Consider the following 20,085-nt stretch of genomic DNA (forward strand, 5'->3'; position numbering starts at 1 on the left):
GGAGGTTGGCCTGGCGCTGAGGACTCTGCTAGCGACAGTGGATGAGACACTTCCTGTGCTGCCAGCCAGCACACACAGAGAGGTAAACACACACACACACACACACACACACACACACACACACACAGAGTTAAGTTTTTATAAAGTCTCTTGAAAGTACAAACCAGTTTCTCTGAACGAGTAAAATCACCATGAGAAATCCTGATTGGGACTGTAGCAAACAATTCTTTTGTTCTTACAAGTTTATTAAAAATAAATAAACATTTTTATACATGCAGAAATATATACAACATGCATTAAAGTCATCATTATAACCATCGAATACTTTATCCTTTTTGGCAGACTGCATGTTCCTACAGTGAACTCAAGGTGACTGTTGTCAAACATTGCTATCAGAGCAGAACACGTGGCTAAATTATGGAAGAAAAATATGTGTAGACTAAAAAATGACGGTACAGCATCACTGTTTTTTCGTATTTATTGTGGGTCTTCTAACTTTAAGCGTGTGAAATATTGAAGGTGTTTGGCTCAGGTGTAAGTCAGGTAGTGACCCTGGAGCTTTAACCTTTTTATTTTGAAGTGTTCTTCATCTTTTGTAAACTGTTGTTTGTTGTCACAGATCGAGATGGCTCAGAAGTTGTTGAATTCAGATTTGGCTGAGTTGATATCAAAGATGAAACTGGCCCAACAGTATGTCATGACGAGGTACGTACAAACACAACGCCTGCGTCAGACTGATGGTGATGATGATGATGATGATGATGATGATGATTCTCTTTGCAGTTTACAAAAGGACTACAAGAAACACATGCTAATGGCAGCTCACGCCCTCGCAGTCGACGCCAAGAACCTGCTGGATGTCATCGACCAATCACGACTCAAGATGATCAGGATTTAATCAAGTCAGGACGGGGGCGTGGCCGGGAGTTTCTTAGCCAATCACAAAGAGAAGAGAACACTTGGATGGATATCGGTGACGGACGGATGAACAAATGAACCGATGGACAACAGACATGACTGACTAAAACAATCAGCGTTTTCCTTTCTCTCTCCGCCGTCGGTCATGATCAATATTGTGTCGTTTTGTACTTTTGTTGCATTATGTGCTTTTGTATCCAGAGAAACGTTCTTCTTCTTCCCCTATCACGTATCCTCAAAGATGATTTCTTTTTTTTTAATCATCCATTACTACTTTTTAATCTTTAAGTGAATCAAACAAAGGTTTAAGAGGCTCGCGTGAAGGACTGCAGAGAGATCTTCGACTAACACTCCACATATGCAGGATGTAACAACTGGAACTGAAGAGCCAGGATGAGGAGGATGATGATGAAGATGATATGATACTGTTGTTGTTTAAACATGCTTTTATATCATTATTAATTATTATTATTACTATTTTCAGCCTTTACTCTTACAGTATGTCAGTTCTTCAACTGATTGATATACAGCTCCTCGTCATATTTTCATCTCTTTTCTTCTCTAAATCTCTTTATCTCAGGCATCGAGAGATGGCATAAAAAAAATGAAATATGAAAGCTGAATTTTGAAGAACAAACTAAATGTCACAGGCCACTTTTTTAAGTTAACTTGCATAGTAAATATACAAAGAAGCTATATTTTTAACACGTTTCTGAGGCATGAATCGTTGGTGAACAAGGGAGAGGGACGAACGGGGGAGGAAGTGAAGGGAGAGAGGGGTGAGAGATGGAGGGAGGGTGGTTTTTTAAAGGAGGTGCCAAATTCACTGCAGTTGATTAAAAAGGAACATTTCGCTCAAAACGCTCTGATATTTCCATTAGTTTATTCAAAAGTGTAAAGTTCACAACAGTTTCTTTGCTTGCTTTTGTATATTGATGCCAAATTGTGTTGCTGCGTCATGTCGTTGGTTCCTTCTGTCCTGTCTGTCTTCACATAAATGTTCACTCAACAAGATGCAGTGCACAAGTTTGCAGTTTTAGACCCTCTTTGCCAAATTTCTTCAGTTTAGTCGAACCAGGAATATTTTCAGGGACAGTATTCACAAAAGAATCAGAATTCAACATTAAAATTAAAATCTATTAGTGTTTATTTCAGATTCATTTACAACTAACTGGAGTGAGTGTTCATTTGACCTCAGTCTTCACTTGTTTTATAGCTGCACACACCAAAACAGTGTTTCTTTAAAGAACTACAGCATGGGTCGGTGGTCAAAATGGGCCACAGACCTCGCTCATGTCCAACACAATTTGCTCTGTATCTCCCCTCCAACACTCCTCCTGTTTTCCTTCCCTGTCTTTCTACCTCCCTCCACTGGAGTTATTTATACCTTTCTATCCGCTCTCTTCCCTTGCTCCGTCTCCCCAACATCTCCACTCTTCCTCCCTGTCGTCATCCCTCCCTTTGGCCTCGTCTTCCTCTCCTCCCTCTCTTGATTCTCTCTCCATTCCACTGCTCCCTCTCCTCTGAGGTGAGCAGTATTCTCAGGAAGGAGTCACATTGTACAGTTGCTAAACCAAGCAAATAAAACACTGTTATCATTAAAGAAATGATCTGTGTGTCTGCTTCTTTAACAGTGTCTGTCCCAGAGTTATATACAAGTGTCTTTACCTTCCAGAGTCTGATTTAAATACAGGACACATTATTTAGATTGCCACATGGTGTATAAGATACTCATAATACGATAAATTAGAAATATATAAAAAATCATGTCAGATATACTCAAATAGAAAAAATAAAAAGTTATATATACTATATACACCTTATAAGTACACAGATATGCATGTTGGATCATTTGCATCATGCACATTTATACGAGTAAATATAATTAACACCGGAAAAAGTAGTTGTGTAATTTAATTTGAGTTGTTTTTTAACAATGTCCAGATTTTAAAGTCAACAGAGGCGGAGTTGGAACAGCTGTGAGTTTGATTTAGCAAACACGCAGCTGCTTTCTCTGTTCTTTTTGTTTTTGTTCGACAATGAAAAATGAAAACGTGTTTCCGCCCGGTTTCGAACCGGGGACCTTTCGCGTGTGAGGCGAACGTGATAACCACTACACTACGGAAACTGATGATAAAACAGAGCTCTCGTGTAAGCACTTGAACTTATCTATATGTGCCTTTAGACGTCAGTGTCGCTAGTCACGTAAAATAGAGTGATAATTCTTTTTGCATATAAACCCAGAGGAATTACACTTAAATATCACGCACGTGTCGCGTCCCTATGACTAATGGGTTTGTAAAAATCCAGTAAAAAAACACAACAGAAACTTTATAACCCAGACAGCGGGTGTTCACAGCACGTGTTGGGATATTCATCATCACGTTATGAGAATAAACAGGTACATGGTTTTCAGATTATGACTGTCTGTACAGTATGTATCACAGTGTACGGCATAACCTTTCTGTGGATGAGTCACCAAAGAACTGGCCTGAAGCGGCACATGAAGAATACGCCAAGAATACTACGTGGGATTAAACTTTTTGTGGACATTTATACAGGCAGGTCCCCTCATGTCCATGTCCTGAGAAAAGCTTCAATATGTACAATATTTTTCATCTCCAGCCCTATTCTGACCCAGCGTGTTCATTTTACAGGGCTGCTGGCTTTTACGCAACATCCCAAACTAATGTTTTATTTCATTAAAGACTCATCCAGTTCATACTCATGTGCTGTAAAGGGTGGACCACATCAGTTAATGGTTTAGATGTTTTGTTCCCCCCATGCAGTAAGACACACCAATCATGACACAAATAATAATAAAGTAATAAAACATATTGTCCACCAACTATGTCCTGATATCTGCTGTTGCATATTTAGTGCAGTGTGTTAATATGTTTAGTGACAGCTGACGGTAAGGTGACCACAGACTACATCATGCAGGAGAACAAAGAGTCAGACAGCAGCAGTCATTTTTGTAGTTTTATTGTGTTTTCTTAGAAAAACAGACGTTTTAGTCGAAGAGACCGAAGCCCATGTCGTCATCGGACTCCTCGGACTCTTCCTTCTTCTCCTCTTTCTTCTCCTCCTCCTTGGCTGTAGGGATGAAGAAGATAGGAGTATGGTTAATGAAGTCAAGGATGCAGGGTGCACACAACACATGGTCAAATATGGGATACAGTAAGGTTGAGGGTGAAGTAAGTGATGGTTCATTTATGGCAACAAATTAAAATCTAAAATTTCCCCTGTGACATGAGAAGTGTTCAGTATTTCTATCACTACAACACTGCTACACGTCTTCAGTTACTGATGAACAGTTCACAGGTCTGCAGCTCCAAAGCAGACCAGGTGTTTGTTTTCATATCTGATGTGAGGACATGTCAGCCAGATCCAGTCATATCATAAATAGTGTACTGTCGCTGTAATAAAGTATCTCCATCATTTGATTATTGAGCCATCTGTGCAGTTACCTGGGGCGTCACCAGCAGCAGCAGCTCCAGCAGCGGGGGCTCCAGCTGGAGCTCCACCTCCGGCTCCGACGTTGCAGATCAGGCTGCCGATGTCGACGCTGGTAAGAGCCTACAAGATGACAACATTCACAGGTCGGTCACTTCATTCAAAATCCGTAACAGTAATGTTCTTGTGTAGAGCACGCAAGTTTATGTCGGTAATTTGCATAGAGCAAAATCAGGCACCAGTTTCAAACGTCTAGAAACTTTGCCACAGTGCAGTCAGAGCCTCTACAGACCCTTTGTAGAGTTTTTCTGACAAACTCTTGTGATTGCTCACTTCAGATATCAGGACATAAAGACCAACAGAAATCTCTTCATGTTGTGGATATTAAGAATCTCTCATCATCAGGGCTCAACAATATGTGTTGACTGTGTGTGTGCGCCTGTGTGTGTTCCTCTCACCTTGGCGAAGAGACTTGGCCAGAAAGGCTCCACAGTGACTCCTGCCGCCTTGATCAGAGCGTTCAGCTTGTCCTCCTACAAAACAGAAAAACAGCAACGATGACCGACTGTACGCAAAATATAGAAAAATTAGAAAACTAAACTAAGTCCTCCGTTAGTGGATCACCCATCGTTCCATTATTCTACATACTTGAACCTGTGTTCCTTATTCTAACAGGGTGCTTGTGCTTAAACACAAATCGAACTGACAGCTATTTATTAGTAATCACTTCAAATCTTATTGAAGACATTTTCCAATGTGGGATCATTAGAGTGCATCTTATACATTCAATGGTTTCAGCTTCTCACTGTGGATTAACTTTGGACTATGTGGATAATAATTATTAACATTTATTGCAATCGTTCCAGGTTTATTACTAACACTGGGTGTAATACATCATCTCACGTACTGTGACCTGATTGATGGAGCTGTGCAGCATCCACGTGTATCACACCTGACAGGAGAACGTTACACAATCAACTACAGCGTTATAACTAAATAAAAGCACAGCAGCCACACGTTATCAGGCAGTAACACACATAGACATATATACATAGACGCCGCATTGAGCGGGTTGGTCGTTGGTCGCGATACGTAAACGGCGCCGCCATATTGGTTCGGGCAGATCTGCCCGTAAACTAATACAAGGAAATGGACTGAACTTCATAAAGCGCCTTTCTACAAAGTTCTTTAAGTTAATGTCTCTTATACAGCCATTCACACACACACTAATATATCTGGGAAACAAACAGGCACCAAAAACAACGTATGTAACTTTTAAAGTGATGATTATAAATGTTTACTCCTTATGTAAGCACCAAACCAACGTATGTATTTTTCTAATGCTGAGTGTTTACAGCTACTAATGTGTGTAACACTGTTACTGTGATGATAAATATTGAAATATTTATATTTAACATTTAATCTGTGTCTATAATAACCAGATCCTGAAATGTAGATGTGACATGAGGGTTTTCTGAATAAAGAGCATTACACGTGAACATATATACATACATATATACACACACACACATATATATGTGTATGTGTGTGTGTGTGTGTGTGTGTGTACTATATGTATGTATATATGTTCACGTTTAATGTACACGTTAGTGCTCTTTATTCAGAAAACCCTCATGTCACATCTACATTTCAGGATCTGGTTATTATAGACACAGATTAAATGTTAAATATAAATATTTCAATATTTATCATCACAGTAACAGTGTTACACACATTAGTAGCTGTAAACACTCAGCATTAGAAAAATACATACGTTGGTTTGGTGCTTACATAAGGAGTAAACATTTATAATCATCACTTTAAAAGTTACATATGTTGTTTTTGGTGCCTGTTTGTTTTCCAGATATATTAGTGTGTGTGTGAATGGCTGTATAAGAGACATTAACTTAAAGAACTTTGTAGAAAGGCGCTTTATGAAGTTCAGTCCATTTCCTTGTATTAGTTTACGGGCAGATCTGCCCGAACCAATATGGCGGCGCCGTTTACGTACGATTCAGCGCTCAATGCGGCGTCTATGTATATATGTCTATGGTAACACACACACACACCAGTCAAACCACCTGTAGTGAACACACAGCATGTGTGCTGCCGCTGCTGTGAAGGCTGGCTAACTTAGCATTAGCGCGCTCCTGTCAGTGAGTGAGACCTGTCTAAAACTTCAGCAGCTAGTTTACATGTTTGACATGTTGCCGAGTGACAACAACAACTACAGCCACGTGTTGGACACTTTAAGTCTGGAGTGTCACAGCGCACGGTGAGCTGTCCTGATACACAAACGTGGCCTAGCATTAGCTATAGCCACAAACATGCCGCCATTTTCCACCGGTATGGACACACTGACACATTAAACATGTCTATTAAAATAAAACACATTTTAATATCTGTATATTTATATACAGTTCTTACTCGGTCGTATTTATTACGTCAGCACAAGACTGCCGAGGAGCGCGTAACGAGCTATACGCGCCGAGCTGTCGGGGACAAACCGGGACACTTACGGTGACGGTGACTTCATCGTCGTGGAGGATCAGAGCGGAGTAAATACAGGCGAGCTCGGACACGGAGGCCATTGTAGATGGTAGATTTGGGGTTTCTCGCGTTGGATGCCTAAATTAGACGGTGCTAGTCGCCGGATTGTGGGCCTTAGCTTCTGGTGAAGAACCGAGCACCTTTAGGCACGTTAACGTCCTACAGCGGAAAAGGAAGGAGGGAGGGCGGGAGCTTGGAACATATACTCTGCGTCGCGGCGGCGTGTCTCTGACGTCAGGACGCACATGAAGTGACGACAGACGCAGTACACATGAAAATAGGATTGTTTAATCTAGAGAGATGCATTTTCACTTTAAATTGAACAAAATGACAAAATTTTATATTATATTATACATTGAAATAAATATATTTACATGCTTCATATATTCATGTATCTGTGAACTAATCTGATCAGATGTGTGCCAAAGAAGAAGACCATCAAACCTCTGGATAGAGTTCCCATGTGTTTAGAGAAGGGGTCTTCAACCATGGGTCCGTGACCCCTAGGGGGTCCACAGAGGTACTGCAGGGGATCTGCCAATTTTTGTCATAAAAATTGACAATTTTCACCAAAAATAAACTGCAAGCAATAATATGTAATAAAAAGCTACTTTTGGCAAAAGTATTACTATTTATACATTATTTATAAATGTTTCCATCATGCATGAACGTTTTATCAATCATGAACACATACAGGCTAATAATCCAGTATATAAATAGGTTAATAAGGTGAAATAAAAAGGGGAATAAAGTAAATATAAAAGTTATTATAAGCCAGGCTTAAAATGTTACTTGTGTCTTGAAATGAATTACCCTGTTCTGTTTATCTCATCCACGGGGTTCTTGGGCTGAAAAAGGTTGAAGACCCCTGGTTTAGAGATTTGATACTGTACAAGTCTATGTGCGTGTTTTGTGCGATTCATGCTGCTATTAATCACTTAAAAAAACTTAATAAAGTATATGTACAGAAGAAAAGTATATCCAGATTTTTGCCTAAATACAATGCATGCAAAAAAACATGTTCAGTCAGTCAATTTTATTTAATCTCAATCAAAAACAGAAACATTACAATAAGTAAAACTGTTCCAAGGCAAATTTCTGGCTGCGTTTACACAGGAAGAGAAAACCTGCTCTGGATCTTCGTACACAGACCTAAAGTATCCTGATGTCTGAAAATAGAGCAGGCTGATTCCAAGAGGTCTTTCTATTTCATAAAAAAAAAAAAAAAAAACATGACAACAAAATGATGGCAAAAAAAAAAGAAAGAAAATGTGACTGAAAGTTCAGATGTAGTAATACTTTCCTCAAGTCTTACACACACACACACACACACACACAATGTCAGTGTCTATTTAAAAACCTCAGATGGAATATTTATGGTGAACACACAAAGCTCACAAACTGTTTAAAGAATCATCCCGAACATTTGGCACTAACGTATTTTCTTGGCCTTGATATGTGAAAAATACTTGAGCGGGTAAAACTACAAAATTAGAGTGGATGGAAAAGACAGTGTGGTTTTCAGGTTTTCAGTGGCACCCTCCTGCGTTACATTGTCATAAAAGTCAGTGTCCTTTGGTCCTTTTCTAAGAGGCAAACTGTTAAGAGCTTCTTTTTTTTCAGTCAGCAAAATTTAAACATCATTAGCATTTCGGATTGTTTCTACAAAAGCACATTATGAATCAGGAATATATAACTGAGCCAAGCCATTCACCGTGTTGTTTACGTGTCAGTACTGCCCATTTTTGCCTAATGCAGCTTTCACGTTATATTGGTTACTGTATAATATCAGCTTGAAAAAAGCGTTCACTTCAAAATCCAAGCTGGAATTAGGACTGGGGAAACTTTTCGGAAAGCTCGGCTATATCAGGTTTGGCGCTGTTGGAATAACATGGAATAAAAATATGGAAAATTAATATATTCAAATGAGGCTCTTGTCAAACTCTCAGTACTCAAAGTTAATTGGAATTTGTAAACATTAAGATTTTAAAATGATCCCTTGTTAACATTGTAATTAAAATTCTGAAAATAACTAAAAATAAAATAAATATTTACAGCGGTTCTCAACTTCATCTTAAAATGGGAGTCCAACCCAGTCAAATCAATCTTGCACTTTAGTACAACCAAATCAGTACTCCAGTGATGTTAACAAGTTGGAACTGTTCCCATAGACGAGGCATGTGACTGGCTCTGTGGATTGACATGTTTGAAAAGAAGGAAGAGCAGAATTCATGGCTCGGAGCTGCCAGCCAATATCTACTGTAGAAGAGCTACTATAGTCAGAGCGTACTCTTTCATAGCAAAGCTGAGCAGTGTCTGACCTGCGGTAGACATGGTCATCATGGTGAGCAGAGTGCTGGCCATTCATTCATTCATGTTGTTGTGTGAGATTGATCTTACTGATCTTCCTGCCACATTGCACATTGTAAAAAAAAAAAAAAAAAAAAAAAAAAAATGCCAGACGCCAAAAGGCAGACAAGCAGATGTTGACCTTGCACCACGGAACAGGGTGGAAAAGTCAAAAACCACGAGCATGTTGATACATCTGGTCCATTTACAGCTAACTGCCCAGAGACAGAGAAATATTTTTCCAGGTGCCTCTGGACCGTTCAACCAGCTCAGCTGATACCAGATGAAATCAGTGGACCGAAGACAAAACTCGCAAATACCAGATGATGGAGGACAATAACCCGTCTTTCTTCTCTAGTCCTTGTGAGTCTTTCCTTTGGGCTTTTCATCATAAGAAACTCCATATTCATTCACTCTCGTCTTGTCCACTGGGTAGAGCCTGAGGAGGGGGAGCGAGAGTTCTAGGTTAGGAAGCTATTGGGTATGTTTGTTATGTTTGTGTGTGTGTGTGTGTGTGTGTGTGTGTGTGTGTGTGTGTGTGTGTGTGTGTGTGTGTGTGTGTGTGTGTGTGTGTACCATCTCTGGTAGAGGTAAATGAGAAACACGACATCATCTCTGAAACAGGCCAGTCTGTGGGACGTTGGCATGGTGATGATGAAGGCAAACACATCGTCGATGAAGGTATTGAATGCCTGGTGACAAACAATCAATATCAGTCGATTAATAATCACAAATTCAACTAACTTTATTCAACATTTGAAAATAACAATGATGAAAAACGGTTGTTTTATCACATAATTCAGTATCTGCATCTGTTCTCTCACCTTGTACATGAAGGCTTTCCAGGGCAGGTGAGCCACAGATTTCAGCTGATGAATGAAACGTAATAAATCAGAGGGATGTTTGAAAGACAAAAACAGTTGATCAAATTGAATCAAACACAATGCTGTAATGGAAAATTATATTTTCAAGAACTTTGAGGCAATATCTAAAGAATTTCATGTTTTTTTTTCAAAGAAGATCTGAAGCTGTTAAAGGCTCCCTGTGGAGTTTTTGACCTCTCCGAGCTCTACAGAGCTGTTCTTCCATGTATGTGTCCTGAGTGGGTAAGGAAAGACCTTGAGGTTTGACCTCGAGGATACACACAATGTGTTGTGATGAACATTTACAAGAAAACCCCACAGGGATCCTTAACCTTCAACGCAGTTTTTCCTCCTTTAGAGCGGAGATGTGGCACAGTATGAGAAATGTAATTTGTTCAATATCAAATGTTAAAATCGTATGAAAAGTAAGAGCACGTGATGAACTGACCTTATAGTTGACAAACAGCTGAGGCAGCATGAAGAGGAAGCCAAAGGCATATACACCTGGAATGATTAAAAACACGTCGAAGCGTTTCTTTTCAATCAAACAATGGAAATCAAAAGTACAGCGACGTAATAAAAATGTCATTCATGTATTTGTTTTTGTTGTTTCATCCACAGTGTTTAAAAAAAATCTTACCATTAACCAAACTGTTGATCAACCACGAGTACCAACTAAAAACAGACACAGGGAAACAATGACTGGTGAGACTGATGACATCAGCACCACATGATTAGTAATCATGTTATATGCGCAGACAAACCCCTCACCTCTTATATCGTAGGAATATTAGAGCGTAGACGGCCCCTCCAATACACAGAGGGTACAGGAGGTATGAGAGATATTTCATGGCCTACAGAGAAACACAGCACGCATAATAATTAGTGTATGTCCAGTTACAAGACAAGGCTGAGATGCATTATGTTTGTGATTTGGCTGAATTGAATTAATGACTTGAATGTATTTTGTTGTCTGTACATGTGTAAGTGGGTGAGTCTATAGCAGGAGGTTGTTGCTCAGTGCCAAAAATACATGTGACTGAACGGTGTGTGTGCATGTGTAGATCCACAGTGATCTGTGATGTAATGGGACACATGAATCAACAGATGATGAAGATAAAGAAAAATCACCTTCATGTTCATCATCAATGTGGAGGTGTTATTATTTACAGGATATTATGGAATGGTTTTACCAAATCGGGTCGCATGTTGTGACATCCCGGGTTTGTAGGGTCTTACCAGTGTGTCGTACTCTTCTGTTCTCCTCTCTGATTCGTCTAATTTCCCAAACTGTTCCACAGAAAAGAAAAACACACACACACACACACACACACACACACACACACACACACACACACACACACACACACACACACACACACACACACACAGGTGAATATGCTGTGGCCAAAGAGACATTTACAAGCTTAGACTTAAATGTTAAATGCCTAAAAGCCCAATAATCACTTTGTCCTTTACATGTAGACTAATCGTATACACACTACTGCATCTACACATGTTTTAGTTATTGTGTGGCAGAGTGTGGCCGTAGCTTCAGTCTGCTCTGTGCTTTCAGTTTCAACCCACAGTAGTTTAGCAAAGCGGTTCTCAAACTAGAGGTCGGGGCCCCTGAGGGGGTTGTAAAGTAATTTCCTGGGGTCACCAAATGGTTGTGTAGAGTAAAATAAAAGAACATGTTATGACAAACAGTGCAGAATGATAGACAGGAAGGAGCTCTCAGCGAGGTAAACCCTTCAGTGACGTTCACTATAAAAACACTACATTGTGTTTTCATACATGTTAATAGGCCCAGCTACCTCAGTAATATGAGAATGTATATCTATCTATTATTGTGCCTTCAGAAGACATTGACTGCTGACCGTTATTTCAAGTCATCCCTGAACACCGACCTCATTATTCTGTGAGGTCGCAACTCTAAAATGGTTGAGAACCGCTAGAGAGAGTTCTATTACAGCGAGAGGCGTTCATCATGAACCATTGACAAACAGTCAAAGAGGAGAGAGCAACCTAGTTAGGCAAGATTTGATTTACTGACTGAGCCGGAACTGTAAAAATAAATGACAGAGTACACAATGACACGCGCGCACACACACACACACATACCAGGAATGTTGGTTTGCCTCCTTTCCAGAAAACCTGAATCTTGAAGGCCTTCTTCACTTTCCATACCTGAAATGTCAAAACATGCATTAATCAACAAAGAATCAGATAAACCTGAGAGCAAAATATTTCACTAAATAAATAAATAATATCATGACATCAATAATATCTGAGCTTCATGCAAGAATGATTTTATTATTCTTTGCCAGGCACAAAAACAACCTCAGGTTCAAGATTACAAACATAACAATTCATAATTTATGAGTCCGTCCCAATAATATTGAATGGCATCTTCATGTAGACATGTAAATTTAAAGCACAAAAAATTGAATTCAATCCATCCTGAATATATATTATGTTTCCAAAAGATATGCAGGTGTGTATTTCCATGTATTTTTAACTGTGTTTGTGCACTTACTTCAATGATCGAGCCGATGCCGGCAGGTATGAGGACAAGCAGGCTGGTCTGCTCGTCGAACAAATAGAGGAAAATCACGATAGTGCTGAAACATCGCCAGAGCACTGCAGAACAAAAAACACAAACACAAAAATGTCACGGCCTTATTTGAGTTGCTGCAGGTCAAGATTTAATCCTCTAATCCAGCAGATGATAGATTTTCCACAGTGTGAAGCATTTGCAGGGTCATACCCGATCATGTTGGGTCCACACTGATGTTATCATATTTTCTAGTCTAAAAATCTATAAGCCAAGCTGTCGCACCCCGTGAATATACACACAGCTGCAATGCAGGAGGAAGGTCTGCACAAGCATTCAGAATCATTAAATATAAGCTTCTTGCTTTAGACCGCTCTGGGAGGAATATTGCTCCACATTTATTTCCATTACCTGACAGCGATCACGTAAGAGCATTCCTCACTCTGCTGCTGAGCAGAAGGAAGCAGAACGCAACATCTGGCCACCCAGCAGTCCCGACTTACTGAGTCGGATTATGCTACGACACGCGGTTGATGCCAGATTTCATGTAGATTCACTTGTTTTACACATTCTACCTTAAAGGACTGACAGCTACATTCTGTACTGTAGACGCTCCGTTGAATCAGTCATAACAAATGTATAGCGCGCAGCTGAATCCTCACACTTTTCAGACTTTGTTTTGCGTTTGTTGTCTAGTATTGTGTTTTTCCACGAGAGACAAGTCACATACCGGCTTTACTGGACATTCCCACCATGCTTTTCTTCTGTTTCCAGAAGCTGATGTCGTTCTTGAATGCCAGGAAGTCAAAGAGGAGCTGAAAACACAAGAGACATTCTTTATATAAACACGTTTGTCAAGCTACAGTCTGACAGTCATCGTTCAGAATCAGTTCACATCAGCGCTCCTTTCTCTTTCTTTTATTACTGAGATGTCAAGACCTGTTGGTGGTTATACAATTTTAGAATTTAGGCTTGTGTCATGTTGGTTTTATATGCTGCTTAGAAACAGAGTTTGTGGATTATACGGAGTGTCTTTGAGCTGTATTCCATTTATTACTCTTGTAGTGTAATGTGGTGCAGTGCTCCTTACATGGAAGGCGGCTACAAAGAAGGTCAGAGCCAGGAAGTACAGGTTAGTATCCACAAAGATTCCTTTAATCTCATCAGCATCCTTTTCTGTGAAACCTGCAACACATACAAGAAAACATACAGACGCATATACATGAATGGCACGCAAGGCTTGTAGACAGTGTGTGTGTGTGTGTGTGTGTGTGTGTGTGTGTGTGTGAGAGAGAGAGAGAGATGAACATACCAAACTGCTGCAGAGAGTAAACAGCGTCTTGCATGTGTATCCAGAATCGTAGCCTCCCCAAAGAGATAGAGTCGTAGGAGATGGTCAGAGGGAGCTCCATGGAGGTACTGTTGATCTCCTATGGCAGATCAACATAATCTTATACCATTTTTACTCTGTGTGTGTGTGTGTGTGTGTGTGTGTGTGTGTGTGTGTGTGTGTGTGTGTGTGTGTGTGTGTGTGTGTGTGTGATGGCCTCCAAAAGTCTGTAAACTGTGATCATAAATACTTGTTGTGTTTGCATTTCGCTGAATCTCTGTGATATTCAGGGCAGACAAGTGTTTACAAGGCTTCATATTATTCTGAGGCGGGAAGCAATTTATGGTTGAGGTCAGTGAAAACATATCAACAAAGACCTTGAATCACTGGGTTATAGTAAGTGTTTGCAATTTCCTCTGAACCAGCTCAGTAGGAAAATAAATAGTGCATTTGAAAATCTGCCAGACGGTCAAATGTAAAATTGGAAAAGCTTACCACAAGGTCTTTGACCCGGTTGCTGAGCTCATCGACAAACAGCAGAGGTAGATAAACCATCTTTTTACCATTTTGGAATCTGAAAGACAGAAAAACAAAACTCTGTCTGATGTTTCTGGATCCTAAATAAACCCCTTATGGACTGCTGTCCATTTCCAGAGAGTGTTTCTGTCTCCACCGTCTTACACTCTGAGGTATCTGTGGACGTCACTGGGCAGGTATTCTCTGTCGAACAGGAAGTGGTCGCTGACGACGTTGAGTGTCAGGCGGGAGCGCCAGTGGGAAGCTGGGTGATCGGACGCAGAAGTGGAGCCGCCTCCAGCTCCGCCCCCTGCCACCTTTTTACCATCACGTGGTTTCTTCTGCTGGGCTTCTTCTTTCTGACCCTGTGTGATCACACAAACTGAATCAAATTAAACGCCCCCCATCAACAATTTTACAAGATAAAACACTCGTATAAACCGACATACACAACTTGTGCTTGAGAAACGAGAAAGAATGAATATTAAAGACAAATGAAGGCAGAAAGAAAAAAAGACGACAACAATCACAGTCAGTATTTTTACAGTATCTTTCCATCGGTTACATAATACACTGACGTAGCGACTGAAGGCTCCTCTTTAACGCCCACATGTTTATTCCCAAACCATGATCATCATCATGTTTCACCTCCAGCCCGAACAGCTCAGTACCTGCTGTGTTTGATCCTCTCCGGATATCAAAGAGATTTCAGGCGGCTTCGGCACCATGTACGTGGTGAGCTGAGCCACCAAGTGGACCTGTCGTGGATCCTGCCATGGGGTGACTCCGGCTTGATGGACAAATATTAGTGCATATAAAGTTCCGTTGTTCCGGGTCTTCTTAGGCAGGGACACATTAACTATCCTGGAGGGGAGAGAGAGAAAGAGGGAGGGCGATACGGAGAAAAAAAACTTCAACGCAGCTTATCATTACAAATATGAGTGCACTGGAGCACATTTAGCAAGACTTATATCTGGTCATCTTAATAATGCATTGATGCATTGGGGTTCAGCTTGTTTACAGCTTTGAATCTGACTCAATCAATCAAATCTGAGGAAAGAGAAAACTTATTTTCCAGGCTCTGTGATGTTCACTCTGTCCTGTGTATCTAAACAGACTCTCTGTACAGAGCACTGTACGCCAAAACAAACAGACAAGAACAGCCCACAGGACACCACTCTGTTAAACAGTTAACCCCTGTGCTTCTAACATCCACTGTACCTGTTAAATTCAGATTTTTGTGTACGTGCATCGAGAGCAGAGTGAAACTGGAGTCAGATTCCTGATTCTAAAAAGGTGAGTAGAGTAGAGCAGAGTTCCACCAACCTCTCAAACTTGCTGTCGACATCAAATTTGTCCTCTTTGTGGATCAGGGTATGTCCTCCCTCTGCATTGGGTCGCAGTGCAGTGTAGATACTTAACTGGATACACACACACACACAGATGTTACAGATATTATTACGTTATACAGAATACTTCAGGCCTCATTCCTGCCCTGCCAGTTAAACCACACGCCAATCAAAGCGAAAGCATAATAGAACCGCACGGTAACCCCACCCATCCCTCCCTCTACAAGACTGACCTGTAGTTTCGGGTTCCCTGCCAAGAAAGGCGTGATACATTTGTCACCGTTGGGGACGTCGCAGGGTTTGGTGTACACTATCCCGTACATGACCCAGCAGGTGTGGAGCACGTACACCACAAACACCCCCACAATCAGGGTGGTGAACGACGTCTTCAGGAACATGATGCTAGAGTTGTGTCGTTATGTCGTCGTCTCCCGCGGTTACCTGAGGAGCAGGGCCATATGTCTGCAAATGAAAAGTCATAGATGGAGGTGAGGAGGCATAACGAGGGCCAAAAAAAAAATAAAAAATCCATGCTGACTGTGTTTATCAGCTGGCAGAGCTCTCTCTGGCTGATTACCAACTTGTCATCTGAGAAATTAAACTGCAATACATGGCCAAAAGTATGTGGACGGCTGACTGCCTTCACCCTTCATCTTGAAACAGTGAAGGGCCTTCATCGTACTGATCTCAGAAGATGTCCACATTCCTCAGAGCGTGCTCATCCAGTGTTGTGCTACACAGATGAATGGAACCAGGCCTCATATAGCATTAGATGGCATAGCATGACTGAAAAATGACATTCACATGTTTCTGCAGCTGGCTGAGTTGTCAGACTTGCATGCAACAGATTTATTTACTTGCCTCAGGCTATAAAATACAGACACCAGTTTTTAGCTGACAAAATCTGACTGGGCACAATGTGAAAGCGTTTAACTTCCTTAAACTTGCTGTCAACTTGTCCATATGGTCGCTTCTCTCTAATGTTGCTGTCCACGATCAGTCGAGTTTCCTGCTGAAATCTGCCAACAGAGCGCCGTTGTTGGCAGATTTGAAGCGATCACACGTATTTTAATGCACACATGTTGCGATGGTGTCATTATAAGAGAAAGTCAAAACGTTAAACGCACCGGTGTTTACCGTGACAGGACACTCTCAGCTGGATCATTGGCTGGCTATCCGTCCCTTACACCGTCATGTGGTAAGAGGTGACCACATCGTTTCTCTCCGGAAAAGCGTCCACCGTGTTTTTAACCGAAGACGCGTGCCGTGCGCTCAGCCCGCCTCTCCATCCAGGACTAAAAAACAAAACAGGTCACAAACCGAGAAACCGTGTGAGCTCGGAGCGTGAGCTGGACTTACGTTTCCGCCGTTCGCTTCCTGGTTGATTTGCTTGGACGGGATTTTGTGGGGTAGTAACGCGAGACTTCATGGAAGAGGCAGAGAAAACGTGATTATAGACTTTATTTGAAGAAAAACGTAGTTTTGTCCGAATAAACAGCATTTATTAAGTGTTATAATCTAGTAGATATTTCCTGGGAATAGTAAGACTTTAGCAAAGGTAAATTTAGTGCATTACGATATATTGTTTAATTATTACGGTATTTATTATTATTAAGGCATTAAAATCAACTCAATTCCCAAAAGCGATATCAATATCTACCAGTTCGGATAAGTGTTTCTAATTAGACACTTGCATGGAAACATTAATTTAATTCAGGATGGTCGTGTTTATGTGAGTCTCTTCGTTAAAATTGACTGCCGTGACCCGGATTCGAACCGGGGTTGCTGCGGCCACAACGCAGAGTACTAACCACTATACGATCACGGCTGGCCACCGGGGATGGAGAGGCAATGTGACACACTACTGTGTCAGTGACAGCCTCCATTGTCTTGATACGCCCTATTGAGTTGTATTTGGAAACAAATATCTCTAATTTGTTAGCAGAACTAGATAGAATACATTGACATTTATTTACATTGACTCAAAGTTCAGTTCTGATAAATAGATTTGTTATTTATTGGGAATAAAATGCAGTAAAGCATAAAAACTACATTCTTGAACATCGTCAGAAGTCCTGCTATCATCAGTCAGCCCTGCAGAGATCCTTCAGTCCTGGACATAGTGCCATCGCTCCTCTCCGGTGATAACAAGCTGTTGCCAAAGTAAGACTGTTTGAGGTCCTGAAGAATCCTGTGGCCACCACCACACCACAGCTATGAAATGCAGTACAGTGATGCTATTGTGAAACGAGGGCAACAGAGATTTCACCGTTTTTCGAAAACTAAACTCATTTTCATCAATCTTTTAAAAGTCTCCTGACCTTTTCCTTTATCTCTTGGTTTCACAGCCTCACGGTTGAAGACAGAAACAGCCTAAACAGTGTTGTTAGAATCTGTTCAAAGATCACTGGAGTGAAGCAATCTTTCATTCCCTCTGCAATGTGAAAACTGAACAAACAGCTTCAGGGGAGGTCGGTCTGTAATTCATAAGTATTTCAAGAGAATTATTCATTGTTGTCTTATATATTTATTTATCTATCATAATGTTATCAAACAGTAACACCACCATTGTTGTATAACAGAACCTATAATGTGAAAAAAGGTAATATATATGCATCTGGATTATGTTTACATTTCTTTATTCCATTTGTTGTGTGCCCATGCATTAGTAAGGGTTGCTTACCTTTTCCAATGAATCAGTACTGAGGAACCTGCTCCATGTTTCATTCTCCTTGTCATCTTCTTTGACTGAAAGCAGGGCGTCATGGGTGATTTGAAAGACTCATCTTTCTGTGTCCGTCTCTCTGTCAAAATTGACTGCCGTGACCCGGATTCGAACCGGGGTTGCTGCGGCCACAACGCAGAGTACTAACCACTATACGATCACGGCTGGCCATGAACTGCTCTGGCTGACTTAACGAATGTAAACAAACCTTATAGGCTAGGAAATGTGAGCATGATTACATCAATAAATACTGTTGATTTATCTTTTTTATCAGTCTGACTCTTACACTCTTTAAACAGACATCTTGGACACATTTTCTGATTATAAATCACACAAAAGCTGACATCAATAATAATAAGTTCTAGACACACAACGTATGGTTATAGTCAAACAAGCAATTTAACCAAAAGAATGAGTTACTTCCATGACTTTGGATGAATGTTGAGCTGACTTCATTTATGTTTTAGCAATGCTTATCTGTGTTTTATTTTGTATGCTATTTACAAACTTTTGTTACAATTTACTTATTTTTTTGTCTCCACTTAGTTCAGAATATATATATATATATACACACACATACATACATACATACACACACACACACACACACACACACACACATAAATATATTAATTCATAAAATAATCTAATGTATTTGTTATTCTAAAAATCTGTGTATTGTTTTAAATGCCTATTGTGAAAATTTATGTATTTATATGTGAATCTATATAATGACTCATTCTCAGTAAATCAGAACTGATAATCCTGTTAATCCAAACTTATCCAGTTTTGGTTACACAACATCTTCCTGTTGTGACTGCTCCTTTTACACCAAAGCAAGACCAAGTGTGGCACATTTTCCAGCTTCCGACTTTGTTGTCCACCTTAGTGTTCCCCAGTTAACACCAAACCTCCCTTCAATGCACATCGACCCAACCAGCCCAATCAACCAGACATAAACTGAGCTACATCCTGTTTATTACGGAACTGTGGGCTTATTATCATGCAGAAGTAACTGATTTCTGTCATCTTTTCTTCAATTTATTTTAACTAAAAATAAACTAGTGCAGAGGGTTTGTGTTAAACACAAACAATAATAACAGTCTTGTCAATACAGACTCATGGGGGGTTCTAGTTGCCTTGGGGTAAAAAGATCTAACAGCTAATACCACCTTCTCTCACATAACCTCAGGGCAGGAAAAATAAAAAAAATGTATAACTGATCTTGCCTGTAAAATATTCTTAGTATGAAACATCCACTTGCCTGTATTATTTTATTTATAAAAGTGACATTTAACCAGATTTGTCTCCAAATGATCTCTGAACTTAATCATTCCTGTGCCAACAAAGGTCGAGCTCACCTGCTCCTGAGAGTTCAGGCCAGTGGCACTGACCTCAATCTTAATGAAATCCTTGTGTCTCTCAGTGTTTTTTTTAAGTGTTTTCTTATCTCACATGTATTACAGCCTCAC

General features: G+C 40.4%; 3 protein-coding genes and 3 non-coding genes across 14 annotated transcripts in view; 1 reads left to right on the top strand and 5 right to left on the bottom strand.

The window, feature by feature from the left end:
- Positions 1-2,521, top strand: part of ptk2aa (protein tyrosine kinase 2aa) — a 60,064-nt gene extending 57,543 nt beyond the window's left edge. For all 9 annotated transcript variants that reach the window (XM_019254823.2, XM_019254822.2, XM_019254817.2 and 6 more), the window contains 3 exons: positions 2-82; positions 620-705; positions 784-2,521. In XM_019254823.2, the coding sequence (XP_019110368.1) occupies positions 2-82; positions 620-705; positions 784-898 (282 nt within the window). In that variant the 3' untranslated portion in view covers positions 899-2,521. The remainder of the gene's footprint in view (position 1; positions 83-619; positions 706-783) is intronic.
- Positions 2,522-2,973: 452 nt separating this feature from the next.
- Positions 2,974-3,046, bottom strand: trnav-cac (transfer RNA valine (anticodon CAC)). The gene has a single exon. It is a non-coding gene; the product is annotated as a tRNA-Val (tRNA).
- Positions 3,047-3,887: 841 nt separating this feature from the next.
- On the bottom strand, positions 3,888-7,120 carry rplp1 (ribosomal protein lateral stalk subunit P1). The gene is made up of 4 exons (XM_010731547.3): positions 6,894-7,120; positions 4,833-4,907; positions 4,389-4,497; positions 3,888-4,014 (listed from the first exon to the last, which is right to left on the bottom strand). Exons 1-4 carry the CDS (start codon positions 6,963-6,965, stop codon positions 3,932-3,934), a joined length of 339 nt encoding a protein of 112 aa, XP_010729849.1. The 5' UTR covers positions 6,966-7,120; the 3' UTR covers positions 3,888-3,931.
- An 825-nt stretch (positions 7,121-7,945) lies between these two features.
- Positions 7,946-17,319, bottom strand: clptm1l (CLPTM1 like). The gene is made up of 19 exons (XM_027287108.1): positions 17,248-17,319; positions 17,016-17,183; positions 16,122-16,350; positions 15,866-15,960; positions 15,211-15,403; positions 14,705-14,904; positions 14,519-14,597; positions 14,006-14,123; positions 13,784-13,878; positions 13,424-13,508; positions 12,676-12,779; positions 12,261-12,326; positions 11,376-11,426; positions 10,908-10,990; positions 10,777-10,811; positions 10,585-10,640; positions 10,098-10,142; positions 9,850-9,965; positions 7,946-9,712 (listed from the first exon to the last, which is right to left on the bottom strand). Exons 3-19 carry the CDS (start codon positions 16,284-16,286, stop codon positions 9,628-9,630), a joined length of 1,671 nt encoding a protein of 556 aa, XP_027142909.1. The 5' UTR covers positions 16,287-16,350; positions 17,016-17,183; positions 17,248-17,319; the 3' UTR covers positions 7,946-9,627.
- Positions 17,320-17,644: 325 nt separating this feature from the next.
- On the bottom strand, positions 17,645-17,716 carry trnah-gug (transfer RNA histidin (anticodon GUG)). Its single transcript has one exon. It is a non-coding gene; the product is annotated as a tRNA-His (tRNA).
- Positions 17,717-18,706: 990 nt separating this feature from the next.
- trnah-gug (transfer RNA histidin (anticodon GUG)) lies at positions 18,707-18,778 on the bottom strand. The gene has a single exon. It is a non-coding gene; the product is annotated as a tRNA-His (tRNA).
- Positions 18,779-20,085: the final 1,307 nt, after the last annotated feature.

Source organism: Larimichthys crocea, chromosome XIII, assembly GCF_000972845.2.
Source record: "Larimichthys crocea isolate SSNF chromosome XIII, L_crocea_2.0, whole genome shotgun sequence".
NCBI lineage: Eukaryota > Metazoa > Chordata > Actinopteri > Sciaenidae > Larimichthys > Larimichthys crocea.